General features: G+C 46.2%; 2 protein-coding genes across 2 annotated transcripts; both read left to right on the top strand.

Annotated features, from left to right (window-relative positions):
* The first annotated feature begins 1818 nt into the window (after window positions 1–1818).
* On the top strand, window positions 1819–9102 carry LOC136961808 (copine-4-like). Its single transcript, XM_067255256.1, has 14 exons — window positions 1819–1854; window positions 2230–2301; window positions 2408–2482; window positions 3118–3201; window positions 3319–3408; window positions 5128–5226; window positions 5355–5441; window positions 5819–5878; window positions 5980–6113; window positions 6610–6664; window positions 6801–6852; window positions 7242–7375; window positions 7798–8034; window positions 8971–9102. The coding sequence occupies exons 1-14, from the start codon at window positions 1834–1836 to the stop codon at window positions 9100–9102; spliced, it is 1332 nt and encodes a 443-aa protein (XP_067111357.1). The 5' UTR covers window positions 1819–1833.
* A 1621-nt stretch (window positions 9103–10723) lies between these two features.
* mrpl3 (mitochondrial ribosomal protein L3) lies at window positions 10724–15393 on the top strand. Its single transcript, XM_067255864.1, has 10 exons — window positions 10724–10895; window positions 11360–11541; window positions 11718–11809; window positions 13103–13201; window positions 13809–13908; window positions 14007–14067; window positions 14189–14300; window positions 14453–14530; window positions 14744–14821; window positions 15154–15393. The coding sequence occupies exons 1-10, from the start codon at window positions 10810–10812 to the stop codon at window positions 15301–15303; spliced, it is 1038 nt and encodes a 345-aa protein (XP_067111965.1). The 5' UTR covers window positions 10724–10809; the 3' UTR covers window positions 15304–15393.
* Window positions 15394–15698: the final 305 nt, after the last annotated feature.

The following is a 15698-nucleotide window of genomic DNA, read 5'->3' on the forward strand; positions in this document are numbered from 1 at the left end:
TGCTTGTGTGTGCCTGTGTGTGTAGTGTCTGCCTGTGTGTGTGTATGCTAGTGTAGTGTGTGTTTTGCTGTGTGTGTGCAGTATTCTGCCTACCCTGTGTCTCCTGACCTTGAGACTTGCTTACTGCTTACTCAGGAGAGCTATATCTGGACATGTTGATACAAATAAGGTTCAGATGAAGTGGAATGTTTGTGGTCGTCTTACTAACAGTGTGTGTGTGTGTCCGTGTGTGAGTGCAGTATGAGCGTTTGTGTGAGAGAGAACTTTCATTTGTCTCTGTGTGTGTGTGTGTGTGTGTGCAAGGGGTTGTGCACATGTGAGGAAAACCATAGATGTGTGTGTGTGTTTGGATACAGTACATCCACAAATGTGTTTCACTTCACTTCTGCCCCACCATCCACACCGACTGTGCTGTGTGTGTGTGTGTTTCCCCTGCAGCGTGTGTGTCCAGGATGAGTAACATCTACGAGTCAGCTGAGGCCACCCTGGGCTTCATCAGCTCTCCCTGCCTCACCAAGGTGGAGCTGCGGGTGGCGTGCAGGGGCATCTCTGACAGGGACGCCCTCTCCAAGCCTGACCCCTGTGTGGTCCTCAAAATGCAGTCCCATGGACAGTGGTTTGAGGTAACCTGCGTGTGTGTGTGTCTGTGTGTTGACTTCCTTCCACTGACTATCTATCTGTCTATCTATCTGTCTCTCTGTCTCTCTGTCTATCTGTCTCTCTGTGTCTCTGTCTATCTATCTGTCTGTCTGTCTGTCTATAGCATCAGATGTATCTAGTATCTTTAGGGCTCCATTAGAAAGCTGCATGTCTGACTTGGCTGGAACAGAAAGACATGCTGACTTAAGTGCCTTTGCTCTGTTGAATATGTATGCACACACACACACACAGACATATGCACACACACACGGTCAGTCTATTATGCACGATTTCTCTCTGTCCTTGTCTCTCTATTTCTCCACACACACACACACACACACACACAAATCTTTCTTGAATCTCACAGCCACACACACATACACACTCTCCAGAGGTTAATCCATGTTTTAAGAAAGTAGTGCAGCAGATTTTCTCCCCTGAGGTTCTATAAAAAGCATCTTACTGATACAAGAGCCAATACAGCTGTGTGTTTGGTATATGTTTGCATGACTGTATGTGTCCGATTGTGTGTGTGTCTGCGTGTGTTTTTGTGGGAGAGAGTTTTTTGTGGGAGGTGTCTATATGCGCCTTTGCACTGGCAGACAGATGTTATCAAGTTTATATCGATTGAAGTATGGCAGTGAGAGAGAGTTTGTGTGTACTTACTGGCAGTCCTATATAGTTGCTTGCTCTTTGATGTGTTTATCTAAAGCATGCAGCTAGAAGCTTCAAAACAAACCCTCATACTCAAGTGTGTGTAATGTATGAGTTTGAGTGTGTGTGTGTGTGTTTGCTACTGAACGATACATATCTTTGATGAACGGTTCGCTGTGGGTGGTTTAGGAGTGTGGAATGACCACTGTGTTACAATCAAAATGTAGAAATTTTAACTGTGGGCGCAAATACCACACTGGTGTTTGGTCCAGTGTGACCTCATGTCATTGTGTTTAGAAGGTTACAACAGATGGCACGACTGTTGATTTTCCACTGGGTCTGTGCGTGTGTGTGTATGTGCGTGTGTGTGTGTGCGTCTAGGTGGACCGTACAGAGATCATCAGGAGCAGCATCAACCCGGTGTTCTCCAAGGTGTTCCTCGTGGACTTCTACTTTGAGGAAGTGCAGCGCCTCCGCTTTGAACTGCACGACATTAGCTCCGCCCACAATGGCCTTCGCGACACAGACTTCCTGGGTGCCATGGAGTGCACATTAGGACAGGTATGGTGCACGTTTGAACCGTTGAGTGCATGCACGGCTAGGGAGAATGCACGTTAGCACAAGTAGGGGCACATTAGGAGAACACAGGAAAGACGGTTGTGGGTCATGAGAGTGCACATCATTTCAGGAGAGTATGAGAGTGCACATCACGTCAGGAGAGTATGAGAGTGCACATCACGTCAGGAGAGTATGAGAGTGCACATCACGTCAGGAGAGTATGAGAGTGCACATCACGTCAGGAGAGTATGAGAGTGCACGTTGTGACAGGGGAGTGCATTGTGGAAGTGTGGAGTGTTCTTTGTTTTTCACTATCTGTCCTCACGCATTTGTGTATGTCTTAGAGCTAAATGTGTGTATCTAATGTGTTTACACCAGATCGTGTCTCAGAGGAAATTGGCCAAAGCTCTACTCAAGCAGGGAAATACCTCAGGCAAATCTTCCATTACGGTATGAGATCTCACACAAACACACATATGCACATCTGCACACCTAAACACACAAACACACAGACACACACAGCTCCACACACATTATTCCATTTGTGTCTCTCCAGGTAACAGCAGAGGAGATATCTGGAAATGATGATTATGTGGAACTGGGCTTCAGCGCTCGCAAACTAGACGACAAGGTGATACCAGCATATTGTGTGTGTGTGTGTCTGTGGGGTGGTGTCAGAGAGGTTTAATTACTAATACATGTATTTTGAAATGAGAGGAGATAACATGCATGGACAGGTCTGACAGAGAGAGAAGAGTTAGTGTATGTTCACTGACAGGAAGAGTTGAGGGTGCGGGTGAGTGTATTTGTGTGTGTGTGTGTGTGTGTCTATGTGTTTGAATAAACTGACGGTGGAGTGGAGGATGCTGCCGACTCACAGTCTGAAGTAAATAGACACACACACACTCGGTCAAACCATGATCTATCATCAGAGAGGTCATGCTGAGAATGGTAGGCTAATAACCCACACACATTAATCACCAAGCCTTCATTAGTAGAGTATACATACACCCAACAGACAGCACACACACAAACAAACACATAGACCAGACACCACACACAACACCACAACAAATTTAGACTCCACTGTAAACATTCATCACATAGGAAGGGGGAGGATAAAAAAGAGAGAAGGGGACATAGGCAGATAGAGGAGGAAGAGAGGGAGGTAGAGGACAGAGAGAGGGAGGTAGATGACAGAGAGAGGGAGAGAGGTAGGGAGGAAGGAATGGAGCTCTGATTTCAAATTCCTTCTTGTCTTTGTAGGATTTCTTCAGCAAATCAGATCCCTTTCTCGAGATCTTCAGAATAAATGATGATGGCACCGGGTCACTTGTTCACAGGACTGAGGTATGTCACACATATATTCTCTCACACACGTAGCTGACACCTTTCTTATGTATTATTATTGTGCAATGAATGCATTTATTATTCTGTGTGTAAATGTGTGTGTGTGCGTGTGTGCAGACAGTCATGAACAACCTGAGTCCGATGTGGAAGTCCTTTAAGGTGTCTCTGAATACCCTCTGCAGTGGAGACCATGAGCGAGAGCTGAAGGTTCGACCACAAACATCACACTGACTCCTGCATGACCTCTCCACGAACTAACCCTGACCCTGCATGGCCTCTCCACGACCTAACCCTGACCTGTCACCGTCCCCAGCTTTGACAGCACCAGATGTTTGTCATGTTCTGTCTGCGTGTTGTCTTCTAGCTTTGAGGGAAGCTGGGTGCCGTAAGCCTGTTGTTTATATGATGTGAATGTCAGGTTTGTGTATGTGTGAGTGTGCGCGCTTCAGGGGAAACTTGGTGACCTTACAGTGGTTCCAAACAGATATTCACATCATGAATAAACATAAGCTCATTAAATATTCAAAGCCGTCTTAACACTGTGTGGCTTCTGTCAGCGGGGGAAAGGGCTCATGCATGCGCACGCACACACACACACACACACACACACAGAGGGACACATACCCACAGACAGAAAAAGAGTGTTAACTGCTGAAATCATCTGATCCATAGCATTAGAATGGGTGACATCACAGCAGATCTCCATCCAGAACAATGCTTCATATTCAGTACCTCACCTGGGTCTCTATAAATGAAAATTGTATTTTTCTCTCTATCTCGTCTCGTCTCTCTCTCGCTCTCTCTCTCTCTCTCTCTCTCTCTCTCTCTCTCTCTCTCTCTCTCTCTCTCTCTCGTCTCTCTCTCTCTGTCTCTCTCTCTCTCGTCTCTCTCTCTCGTCTCTCTCTCTCGTCTCTCTCTCTCTCTTTGTCTCTATAGTGAATAGAGCCTCTTCACTTTATCATTACTCTATCAAATGGAGCTCTCAGCCCTCAAGTGGGACCAAGCAAGGCCTGCACACACATACATACACACGCACACACACACACACACACATCAAACACACATACACACACACACACATACACACCCATCACATACACACACACGTACACACACATCACACACTCACAAAGGCGTACACAAGCGTACACAAGGACAAGGAAAAGCGCATGCACACAAACATAAGTAAACACTCACATACACACACACTACAGAGGTTTAGTGGGCAAGGTTATGTGGCACTCCGAGTGTGGACAGGACATGAAGGGATTAGACTTGTTCTCCTTGACCTTAATCAGTGATCGTTGGTTTTAGTCTGCTGGTAACTAACTCAGTGGACCCTCTCGACATGGGGGATATGGGTTGCGTTCAAGAGGGTGCGATGTATTCTATATTCTTTAACCTTTTTGAAAGACACATTCCCTCTGCACAATACTCCCTACGTCTCAAAAGTCACATACGTACAGTATTAACTGTATTTGTGAATGAGACCTGTTTGGGACGTACAGTTTTACGTTGTCACCTCAATTTAACTGGGACACAGTTTTTTCCATCTGACATGTTTTAAAATGTTTGAATGAAGCCCTGAACTGTTGCTAGTTGTTAGTTTTCCTCAATGGCGTTTTACCTGCAGTGATAACATTATTATAGTTGTACCCATGAGAGAAAGACTACTCTCACTCGTACTCTCACTCTTACACACTCACACACACATATTAGGGTCTCTACAGATGAGTCCCTCTCAGCATCTTCAGATTAATATTTCACTGCTTTATCGACCCCCCACCAACACCTGCTTATCAATCATTCAACATGGCATTTCCCTGTGTGTGTGTGTGTGCGTCTCTGAGTGTGCGTGCAACACGTGTGTGATGTAACGCGGTGATACTTACCGGAAGTGTGTTTGTGTGTGTGTGTGTTTGCTAGTGCACAGTATGGGACTGGGACTCTAATGGGAAGCACGACTTCATTGGAGAGTTTCAGACCACCTTTAAGGAGTTACGTACGGACTGTGAGGGAAAACAGGTAACACATATCCCACATATATATACAGTACTACTACTACTACACACACACACACACACACACACACACACACATATAAACAACCGTGTCCTGGTGACTTGTGTGCATGTTTGTGTGTGTCTATGTAGATGCAATGGGAGTGTATAAATCCCAAATACCAGGTGAAGAAGAAGAACTACAGAAACTCCGGGGTCGTCCTCCTCAACCACTGCAAGGTAAGGAAACACCTCATCTCCTCTCCTCATCTCCTCACCTCATCTCCTCATCTCCTCTTCTCACCTCATCTCCTCACCTCATTTCCTCACCCCATCTCCTCACCCCATCTCCTCACCTCATCTCCTCACCTCCTCTCCTCACTTCATCTCCTCAACTCATCTCCTCATCTCCTCATCTCCTCACCTCCTCACCCCATCTACACTCCTATCTGGGGCTAAGGACAGGAGACCCTCCATGTTGTTCCTAATGGAGTCCAGGTCAAAAGTCTAGTTAGAGTAGCTGAGTGTTGGAACAGTAGGTGTTGGAGGTAGACCAGCACCCAAGGAGTCCATGGAGGGGCTCACAGCAGCTGTCCTGGTTTTTCCTCTGATTACAGATCATCAAGATGTACTCTTTCCTGGATTACATCATGGGAGGCTGTCAGATACAGTTCACGGTGAGTGCGTGCGCATGTGTGTGTGAAGACAAATGGGACATTTCGCAGTCTTGAAGTGTCAAAAGTGACTGACGGTGACCGTGTGTATGTGTGTTCCTCAGGTCGCCATAGACTTCACAGCATCCAACGGTGACCCCAAGAACAGCTGTTCGCTCCATTACATTCACCCCTACCAGCCCAACGAGTATCTGAAGGCTCTGGTCGCTGTAGGAGAGATCTGCCAAGACTACGACAGGTATCATACCATACTACTCAGCTTCATCAATAGTCACCAATCATCTAATCAATGAATTACGTGAACAAGTGTTATACCCCAGGTTAGAGTCCTAGAGGGTTGTGGTTGCAATGATGGAGATCTGCCTGAGATGAAGAGAGTTCTCCAACGGGCTGTGAGAACTTATTCAATCTGTAATCAATGATCCGAGAGCTTGTTAATCAATAACAAATCCAAACGGAGATCGGCAAGGACCGTCCTATTGTTTATGATTGAGTTATAGAAGTGGTTGCTGTGGGTATCTAGACGGTTGCTACGGTAGCATTAACTAACTAACAGGCTGCTTGGGCTTTGATGGAAACACTAATGCTATCAGACAAGCTCATTTCCTCTCGCCCCTTCTCTACCTCTACCACTCCTTCTTTCTTTTTCCTCCCTCTCTCTCCCCCTCTCCCCCCCCCCCCCTCTCTCTCTCTCTCTCTCTCTCTCTCTCTCTCTGTCTCTCTCTCTATCTCAGTGATAAGATGTTTCCAGCCTTTGGGTTTGGTGCTCAGATACCTCCTGACTTCAAGGTAGATGTTCCTTCACACCCGCGCTCTTCAGCTCTGTGTGGACGTTGTATCGGGTGTGTGTGTGTGCATTTTGTGTCTGGTGTGTGTGAACCTTGGTGTGTGTCGGTGTCTGCAGTAACCCTCCACACTCTCACAGGTGTCGCATGACTTTGCAGTGAACTTTGACGAGGACAACCCGGAGTGTGCAGGTGAGCTGTTGACACACACACACATAGCTGAACACACTGTTATACACATTCCCACTGGCTGTGTGCACAGCTGGCAGGATCCTCATGCTGTAGAAAGAGCTCTGCTTGTATTTTTAGCTCTGCCCATAAAAGAGTAGAAATAACAACACTAATCTGTATGTGTGAAATGACTCCCCTCTTCACACACCTGTCATGGAGGTGTGTGTGTGTGTGTGTGTTTTTATTGTGTCTGTAAGTTTATATTTAAAGTGGACTGTTGTTGTTTACCTACAAAGACAATATTTCATGTGTCCTTGAGAGTGGCTAAGGTCATTCCTCATCTGAGCAAGTGTACAATAATAAAAAGTGTATGCGTGTTCACGTGTGTGTGTTCTTGTCTGTGTGTCCAGGTATTCAGGGCGTGGTAGAGGCCTACCAGAACTGTCTTCCTAAGATCCAGCTGTATGGTCCTACCAACATCGCTCCCATCATCCAGAAAGTGGCTTCCTCAGCCTCGGAGGAGATGCACACCAAGGAGGCAATGGTGAGAGAGAGAGAGAGAGCGGGAGAAGGGGAGAGAAAAGGGAGAGTCAGAGAGAGAGAGAGAGAGAGAGAGAGAGAGATGGAGGGAGGGAGAGAGAGAGAAAGAGAGAGGGAGAGAAAGACATATGGATGGAGGGACAGGACAAAGGAAAATAAAGAGGGAGAGGTGGAGAAGGAAGGAAGAGGAAAAGTGAGAGAGAGAGAAATGGGGGAGAAAGGGAGAGAGAGGGAATGGGAGAGATGGGGGGGAAACAGAGAGAGGGGGTGAACATGAAGTGACAGTGATTGATATAAATATGACATAAGCTTATGCTTTTAGGACTCCCCTGTCCCCTCTTTCATTTGCTCCCCTCTCTCTTTTCCCCTTTCGCCCTTGACAATCACCCCTCCCCTCTCTCCCAACCCCTCCTGCTCACTTCCCAGGAGTACTTCATCCTCCTTATTTTGACCGACGGTGTAATCACTGACATGGCCGACACGCGTGAGGCCATTGTGCACGCGTCCCACCTGCCCATGTCCGTCATCATCGTTGGCGTGGGCAACGCCGACTTCACAGACATGCAGATGCTGGACGGGGACGACGGGATCCTGCGCTCGCCCAAGGGAGAGCCCGTGCTGAGAGATATCGTCCAGTTCGTCCCCTTCAAGGACTTCAAGCATGTAAGTGTGTGTGTGTGTGTGTGTGTTTGTGTGGGTGCATGTGCATGTGTGTGACATAAGTTCGCTCCGCTGGTCAAAAGCATTCATCCTGTTTTTCATTCATTTAATAGTGGCAGCTGTTTTGTGTGGGTTCGTATGTGCTTGTCTATGTGGGTGTGTTTCACTGATGGTTTCTGGAGGCGTTTAATTTAGCCTGGGAGTCAGCATGACTCTGGCAGCGTTTAGTCTAGTCTGTCACGCTGTGTTCGGACTCTGACATGCGGAGAAATCAGCCAATTACATCATAGCAGAATGGAGAAAGACTGGTCGGTGGGGGGTGGAAGGAATGGAATACACAAAAAGGTAGGAGAGAGGAAGAAGGAGAGAGGGACAGAGAGAGAAATGGAATGAAAAGAAAAGTAGGAAGTAGGATAGAGAGTTGGAATGGGAGATACACAGATGGGGAGAAGGAGAGGTGGAAGAGAAGGAAGGGGAGAGATAGAGGAGGGAGAGACAGACAGACAGGGACATGGTAAAGACAAAAGCAGAAGGAGGGGGTGTGTGACAGGGGCAGAGAGGTGATTTTCTGCTCTGTCGTTTCTTTTCAGAGAGGATTAGAGGGACAAAGGTTCTCTGTGACAGGCAGAGAGGAGGATAACAGGTAGATAGGAGAGGAAACGAGGGATGGGATGAGAGGAGGGAAAGAGAGCGAGAAAGCGAGTGAACTTCCATGGTAAATCATGTCAGAGAATTATTTTACTCGAAGGGTGTGTGTGTGTATTTTCTTAAGCATGTGTAGAGATGAAATCCTTTACTGTGTGTGTTTTGCATGCATTTATGCGTTCACAGTGTGTGTGTGTGTGTGTGTGTGTGTCTGCCTGGGCACGTGTGTCAGCATGTGTGTTTGCGTCTGTGTGTGTGTGATTTCACATCCAGCATCTCTCTGTGTGTCCCTAGGCATCCCCAGCAGCTTTGGCTAAGAGCGTGTTAGCCGAGGTTCCAAACCAGGTGGTGGATTACTACAACGCTAAAGGCATTAAACCCAAATGCATGTCTGACTATGAGTCTTCCAGATCTTTCAGTCCCTGACAACATGTCCGCACACATACACAAATGTATATGCACATACATTTCCATTTATAGAGCCCCCTCCACACACACACAAACACACACACGCACGCACACAAATAATACTTCTCCATACTTCTTCTATACTGTAGTCTAGCTCAGAGAGATAGCTTGTTCTGGTGGTTCTAACTATGGATAATTGCATGTGCCTCAGTGGCTCCATCTTTTAGAACGTTTGACGTCAGAGATACAGTATGACTTTAGAGATGTCAGAACAGTGAACTGACCCAGCATGCAGACTTCAACCATACAGTAGTTCACCAATGAAATGACACTCTTACATTATTTAGATAACTAGCAAGACATAAGGATCTTTAGCCTCAACCAGCAACCCCAAAGTATGGCCTAGAGTTAGCACCCATGAGTGTAGACATGTATAAAGAGGATTGGTAACACCTCTGGCTAATATACTCTCAACTGCATGCACAACTCAAGATATCTTCTCAACATTTTGTAGCAACTTGCAAGTTATCCACAAAATAAAGTATTTTTGTCATTTGAGTGAAATAGCCACCAGTAAGGTGAGTTGGTTTCTGGTTCTTTTCTACAGGTTTGTTGACATTTTGCTAAATAACAGAAATTAATAATGATTGTAATAATTTCTTAATCTTCTTAAAATTCAAAGTGTTTTGTGGGGGAATACAGTAGGCGTATGTGTGTGTTTGATACAGAGCTGTGCTGAATCAGGCTGTTTCTGTATTCTGCATGTTGACAATAATAAAGACACTCGTTTTCCTCCTCTGTGCACCTCTGCTGTCTCTGTGTGTGTATAGGATACCTGTGCTTGAGGCACTTGTTTTAAATATAATATCACAGCTCCCTCCCCCCATACTTCAATTTCCCAAATGCCCTTGTCCACTGGTCTATGTGTGTGTGTCTGAGGCAGAGAGAAAGAAAGACAAAGAGAGAGAGAGAGAGAGAGAAAGAGAGAGAGAGAAAGAGAGAGAGAGAGAAAGAGAGAGAGAGAAAGAGAGAGAAAGAGAGAGAGGGCAGGAGGGATGGAAAGGGGAATGAAGTGTGACGCAGGTGAAGAAAAAGAAAGAGAACTGAAGAAGTGTCAGGTCTTTAAGAGTTTAATTTGGTTTTCTCCACTCTCCTAATTCCACACTATCTCCCTGTACCTCATGAATATGTATACTTGGTTGGAGGGAGGTTTTTGCTAATTCATCTCCATATAAAACCTCACAACACAGAGCACACACACACACACATTTATGCATGAGTGGATGTACTGTGATGTAAATTATCAGACACTTCTAAATGCAAAGCACTTTATAATTCTCGCACACATACACACGCACGCCCGCACAAACACACACACACCTGCACAGTAACAATACACAGTTAGTGGCTAAAGGAGTTGTTAAACATCCTTTGTAAGTTCACGTTTTCCGATAAAATGCCTCCTTTCCATTTGTCTGAGATCATGCAGACTTTATCCTTTAGGTGGAATCGTTGTTCAAATCGGAACCATTGTAAAGCCAGTAACAGTTTTCAGAGCGTGTGCGGCGGAACTATTTTCTAATCGTACCGGAAGTCCTCAGGGTGACATTTCACAACGGGACATAAACTAAGGCATGGGAGCACTCATAGTGTGAACAGCTGTGTCAGTCTTTGATATATAATTTTTTTATAAGTAATTCGTCAAGCTTGTGTGTAAATAACGGAATGGCGGCGTGGACTTGTCGGTTTCTGATTCACAGAGGAGCAAGTGTTGTAACATTAGCGGTGCGACCGGGCAAAGCAGGCGACAGGTATGTTCAGTTTTAGAGGATGAGGCTATTGCAATCTGGCTAACCTTCCTGCTATGTTACAGCTCACTGCCGGTGGGCTTATAAACTTGCCCAAAAGGAGACAGCGACACCAATTTTACTTAAGTCATCGTTGAGTATGTACAACTGGTTAGCTAAATAGGCTACTCGTTGTTCATTATGCGTGGAGTGCAGCTTGCTAGCTAACAAGCTACCAAGTTAGGGTAATGAATTATGAGCTTTGTACAGTGAAGATCCAGACTTTTAATTAAGTCTAAAACTAACGCGTTGCTGTCTCATTTGACATTAAGGACAATATTTTCTGATGACTCACTGCTTGGAAGGCACTGCGAGATTGATGGTACATACTAACTTATCTGACCTCACTCCCATCTATCCATCTGTCGGTCCATCCATGCCTCCACCCATGCCCCATCCATCCATCTTCGATCTGTCCATCCCCCAAGTTCCTTCCTGGCACTTGGCTGTATTCGGACCGTGAAGACCACTACCTGGTGGGATGAGCACCTCACAGAGGACAACCAGTCATATATGAGGAAAAGCCTCGGGGAGGAGTTTAACAAACAGACAGCTGCCAAGCTCCACCCCCTAAAGGATGAACCCTGGCCAAGACAAGAGTGGACTGACGGTGAGTCATGTTGTCTAGGTGTATGTGTGTGGGGGGGGGATGACAGGGGGGACAGGGGTTTACCCAGAGCACCTTGAGTTATCTCAGTAGATGACTGGATGAAAACCATGTGTGTTTCTTTCTGACTGCCCCTCCCCCCATCTCTCTCCCTCCTCCTCTCTCCCTTCCTTGTCCAGGGAGCAGAAGGGTGGGTTTGGTAGCAGTGAAGCTGGGGATGGCTCCTGTGTGGACCAAGTCAGGGGAGAGACACGTGGTGACCATGCTGCAGGTAACACACAGCCCTAACTCAAGAAGAAGGGTTAAAGGTCACATAACATGCTGTTTTTGGATGCTTTTATATAGGCCTTAGTGGTCCCCTTATACTGTATCTGAAGTCTCTTTCCCGAAATTCAGCCTTGGTGCATAATTACAGCCACTACGAGCAGTCCCACAATGAGCTTCCCTCAAGACGCGCTGTTTCTGTGTCTGTAGCTTTAAATGCTAATGAGGAGGAGAGAGGCGGCACCATGCGCTAATGTTTACAATGGATGTATCGCAATGGCTCGTAGCCCCGTTCCTGTAAGATGCCTCGAATTTGCCCATTCGCATCAGATCACCCTGGTTTGCAGAGGTGCACACTCATAGTCATTTCAATGAGGGGAAAGGCGGATATCGCTCGCGCCATAACACCAACAGCAGAACAGTTATCCAAATAACAAAGAAGTGTACAACACTCGCATTACAGCAGTGTATTCACACACATACTTGATGCTATCTACCCTTACATTAGCAACAGTAACTCAGCTGTTAGCTGCAGAGCTAATGTTACAGCCACATTCTAAGGGTAGCAAGCCATATACAGTAAAGCAACAAAGTGATATAGCGTTAGTTGTTACTTGTCCGAGGTTTGTAGCTGGACCAAGGAGAGTTAGTACTGATCCAGAATTTAATTTCAGCAAGGCCAACTTTGTATTAGCTCAAGTTGAGGAAACAGTCGTGGCTGAAATGTTTGGCGCAGACATTTGGGAAGGTGTGTCGGAGAAAATAAAATTAAGACACTGGGTCTTCAGAGGCTCGGATGAAGGAACTGTAAAAAGACTTTTGTTTTCCTTTGTACATCCAAACTGAGAAAATGTAATGCTTCGTTCGTTTGCAAGCCATGATGTCTCTCGAGGATAAAAACACTTGCACGATTGTAGCTCAGTTTCTTATGGGCGGGCCAGATTCTCTGGGCGGGCAAAGCAGAGAGAGGGAAGGTAACCTTCCCTATTGGGATGTCACAATAGGGGATTTTCAAAACCTAGCGTTTGAGCTTTCATTTTCTCAAAGACGGAGAAGAATACCCAGGGCTTGCTTTACATCTATCTAAATTTCTAGCCACTAGGGGACCAAAGGCAGGCTAGGGGAACTCATTAATGTTAAATAACCTCCTAAAGTGAAATTGTCATGTCATGGGACCTTTAAGGTTCTGTAACGGTGCATGTGAAAAATACATTTATTAATTTGGTTTCTGATGTGGTACTCTGTGAATGAACAAAGTTATTTTCTTCACATTGTTAGTCTAACCTCTTTCTGTGTGTAGGTGCAGGATTGCCATGTGCTGAAGCACCTGACCAAAGAGGAGTACGACGGCCACACTGCAGCCCTGGTGGTCGGAGGCCGAAATGCATCGCCTTTTTACGTAAGTCAAAAAGGCGGGTTGTCTCACACATATAGCATGCTCAATGTCAGCCATGCCCGGCAAAATTAGCTCAATTTCCTCTTTTCAATTGGAAATTATTTTAGGCACTGAGTGCAAGCAGACTTTTAGTTTTCCTTTTTACGTTTTTTGCCCCAAAAAGGAAGTATCTGGGCTCCTGCCGTCAGGGGAGTACTGTCTACTAGTGTCAGTTACATACACACAGGCAAGGACAGCATCATCTCCTGGGTGACTTTCAGAAAAGATGAAGTGGGGAGGGAGGTGCAAAGAGATGGATAGGTAGACGGATAGCGTGGGGAGAGACGCAGAGATGAGTGAGTGAGTGAGTGAGTGAGAGAGAGAGAGAGAGAGAGAGAGAGAGAGAGAGACTTCAGCGACTGGAGGGGATGAAGTGTTGATGATCTGAGAGGATGGAAATGTCACCACTGACTGCAGGGCTGTGCGTGCCTGGCTGTGCGTGCCTGGTTGTGTGTGTGAGACAGAGGGTGAGAGAGGCATGTGTGCACGATGCAGGGTTCATCTTAAATGCCACAAATCTGTGTTTTTTTCTTCTTCCTCTCCTTCTCCACTCCTCTCTTTCTTTTCGTAGAAGACGGAGGAGAACATGGAGATGTTTAGGATAGCAGGAGTGCCTCCCAAACAGAAAGTGACAACGTTTAAAGTTTCTGACAACGCCATCATCAAACCAGGTGCGCACACTCACTTTATCCTCATATCTTCTACTCTCTGTCTCACCCTTGCTCATGCACTCTCTCTCTAATCTGTGTGTGTGTGTGTGATTGTCCAGGCACTCCTCTCCATGCAGCACACTTCCGCCCTGGTCAGTATGTTGATGTCACTGCAAAAACGTAAGTCGTCTTCCTCCATTTCTCTTTGTTCTGTCTCTCCTCTCCAAGTCTCAAGTTGGCTCAGTTGTTATTAGTTCACAGAATGTGCCTTTACAAGATGTGTGTGTCTGTGCACGCGTAGGATCGGCAAGGGTTTCCAAGGTGTTATGAAACGTTACGGGTTCAAAGGTCAGCCAGCGTCTCACGGGCAAACCAAGACTCACCGAAGGCCTGGGGCATCAGGACCTGGAGGGGTGAGACACACACACAAACACGCATACACACACTTAATCAATCAATCACCATGACCTAATATTCTCTCTCCACTCTCTCTCTCTCTTTTTTTCTCCATCCCTCTCTCTTTCTCTCTCTCTCTCTCTCTCTCTCTTGCGCTCTCCCTTTCTAGGATCCAGCCAAAGTCTTCAAAGGAAAGAAGATGCCTGGCATGATGGGAAATATTTATGACACAGCCACTGGTTTAAAGGTTGGTACACACACACCCCCTCACACAGAAGATGGATTTTATAAACGATTGCCGATCTGCTAACACCATTAATGAATATTAATGTCCTCATGCTGATTTGAAATCTTCTCTCTGTTACGATCCCACCTTCCCTCTTTACTCCCTCCCTGTCTCCTATCCCCTAACCTCGACCCCCCCTCCACCACCACCACCCTTATCTCTCCCTTTCCTCAGGTATGGAGAATCAACACCAAACACAATGTCCTCTACGTACATGGTTCGGTTCCTGGCCACAAGAACTGCTTGGTGAAGGTAAGACACGTACAAAGGAATACATGCACACAAACTAGAACACTACAAACTGCAGTGTTCTTAGCAGGATGAGTGACCTTGCACGTGTGCAAACACACTCTCTTTCTCTCACACACACACACACGCGTGCACACACACACACACTGCTAGATGTCCTGATCCATCCTCATTGATACAGTGCTGTATCAGCTCTGCGTGTGTTTACGTTTGTGACAAGTAAAAACGGACTACAGATAAACACTAATGAAAACAAATGGGTACCTCAGCTCAGCTTGCTCAGAATCTTCTATCCCGTGTGTGTGTGTGTGTGTCTCCATGTGCGTGTGTTCCAGGTGAGAGACACTGTCCTGCCCCCTCGGATGAAGTTTAACCTTGACCCTCCGTTCCCCACGTTCTTCTGCGACGGAGACGAGGAGCTTCCTGAAGACCTGTACGCCGACGACATGTTCATCCACACGGAACCCTCCGTCACGCTGTCATAACTCTCTCGCACCCTTTGTGACACACGTACCCTTCAGATTCAATCTGGATTGTTATCATTAAATAAACTGTCATTTCCAGAGATCTGTCAATTGCTTTTCAGTCCTTGGCTGTTTACTGTGCGTGTGTGTGTGCGTTTGAGAGAGAGATGACAGTCAGCTCTGAGTCTCCATTATCTACGCCGTGGTGGTCCTGTTCCCTGAAACCATGGTAACAACAGGAGTGATGTCACTAGGAAGGCCCCCTAGACGGTAGGACCGAAACAGCAAAAACAGGAAAGAAAGAGCTTACTACCGGAGGTAGTAAGCTTAAAAGGGGACAGAGGCAGATAGAGGTAAAGAAAAAGAGTGGATGGATACTGATGCTAGAGGAACAAAGGAAGTAGTGTAGAGAGAGG

This window comes from Osmerus mordax, chromosome 18, assembly GCF_038355195.1.
Source record: "Osmerus mordax isolate fOsmMor3 chromosome 18, fOsmMor3.pri, whole genome shotgun sequence".
NCBI classification, from domain to species: domain Eukaryota; kingdom Metazoa; phylum Chordata; class Actinopteri; order Osmeriformes; family Osmeridae; genus Osmerus; species Osmerus mordax.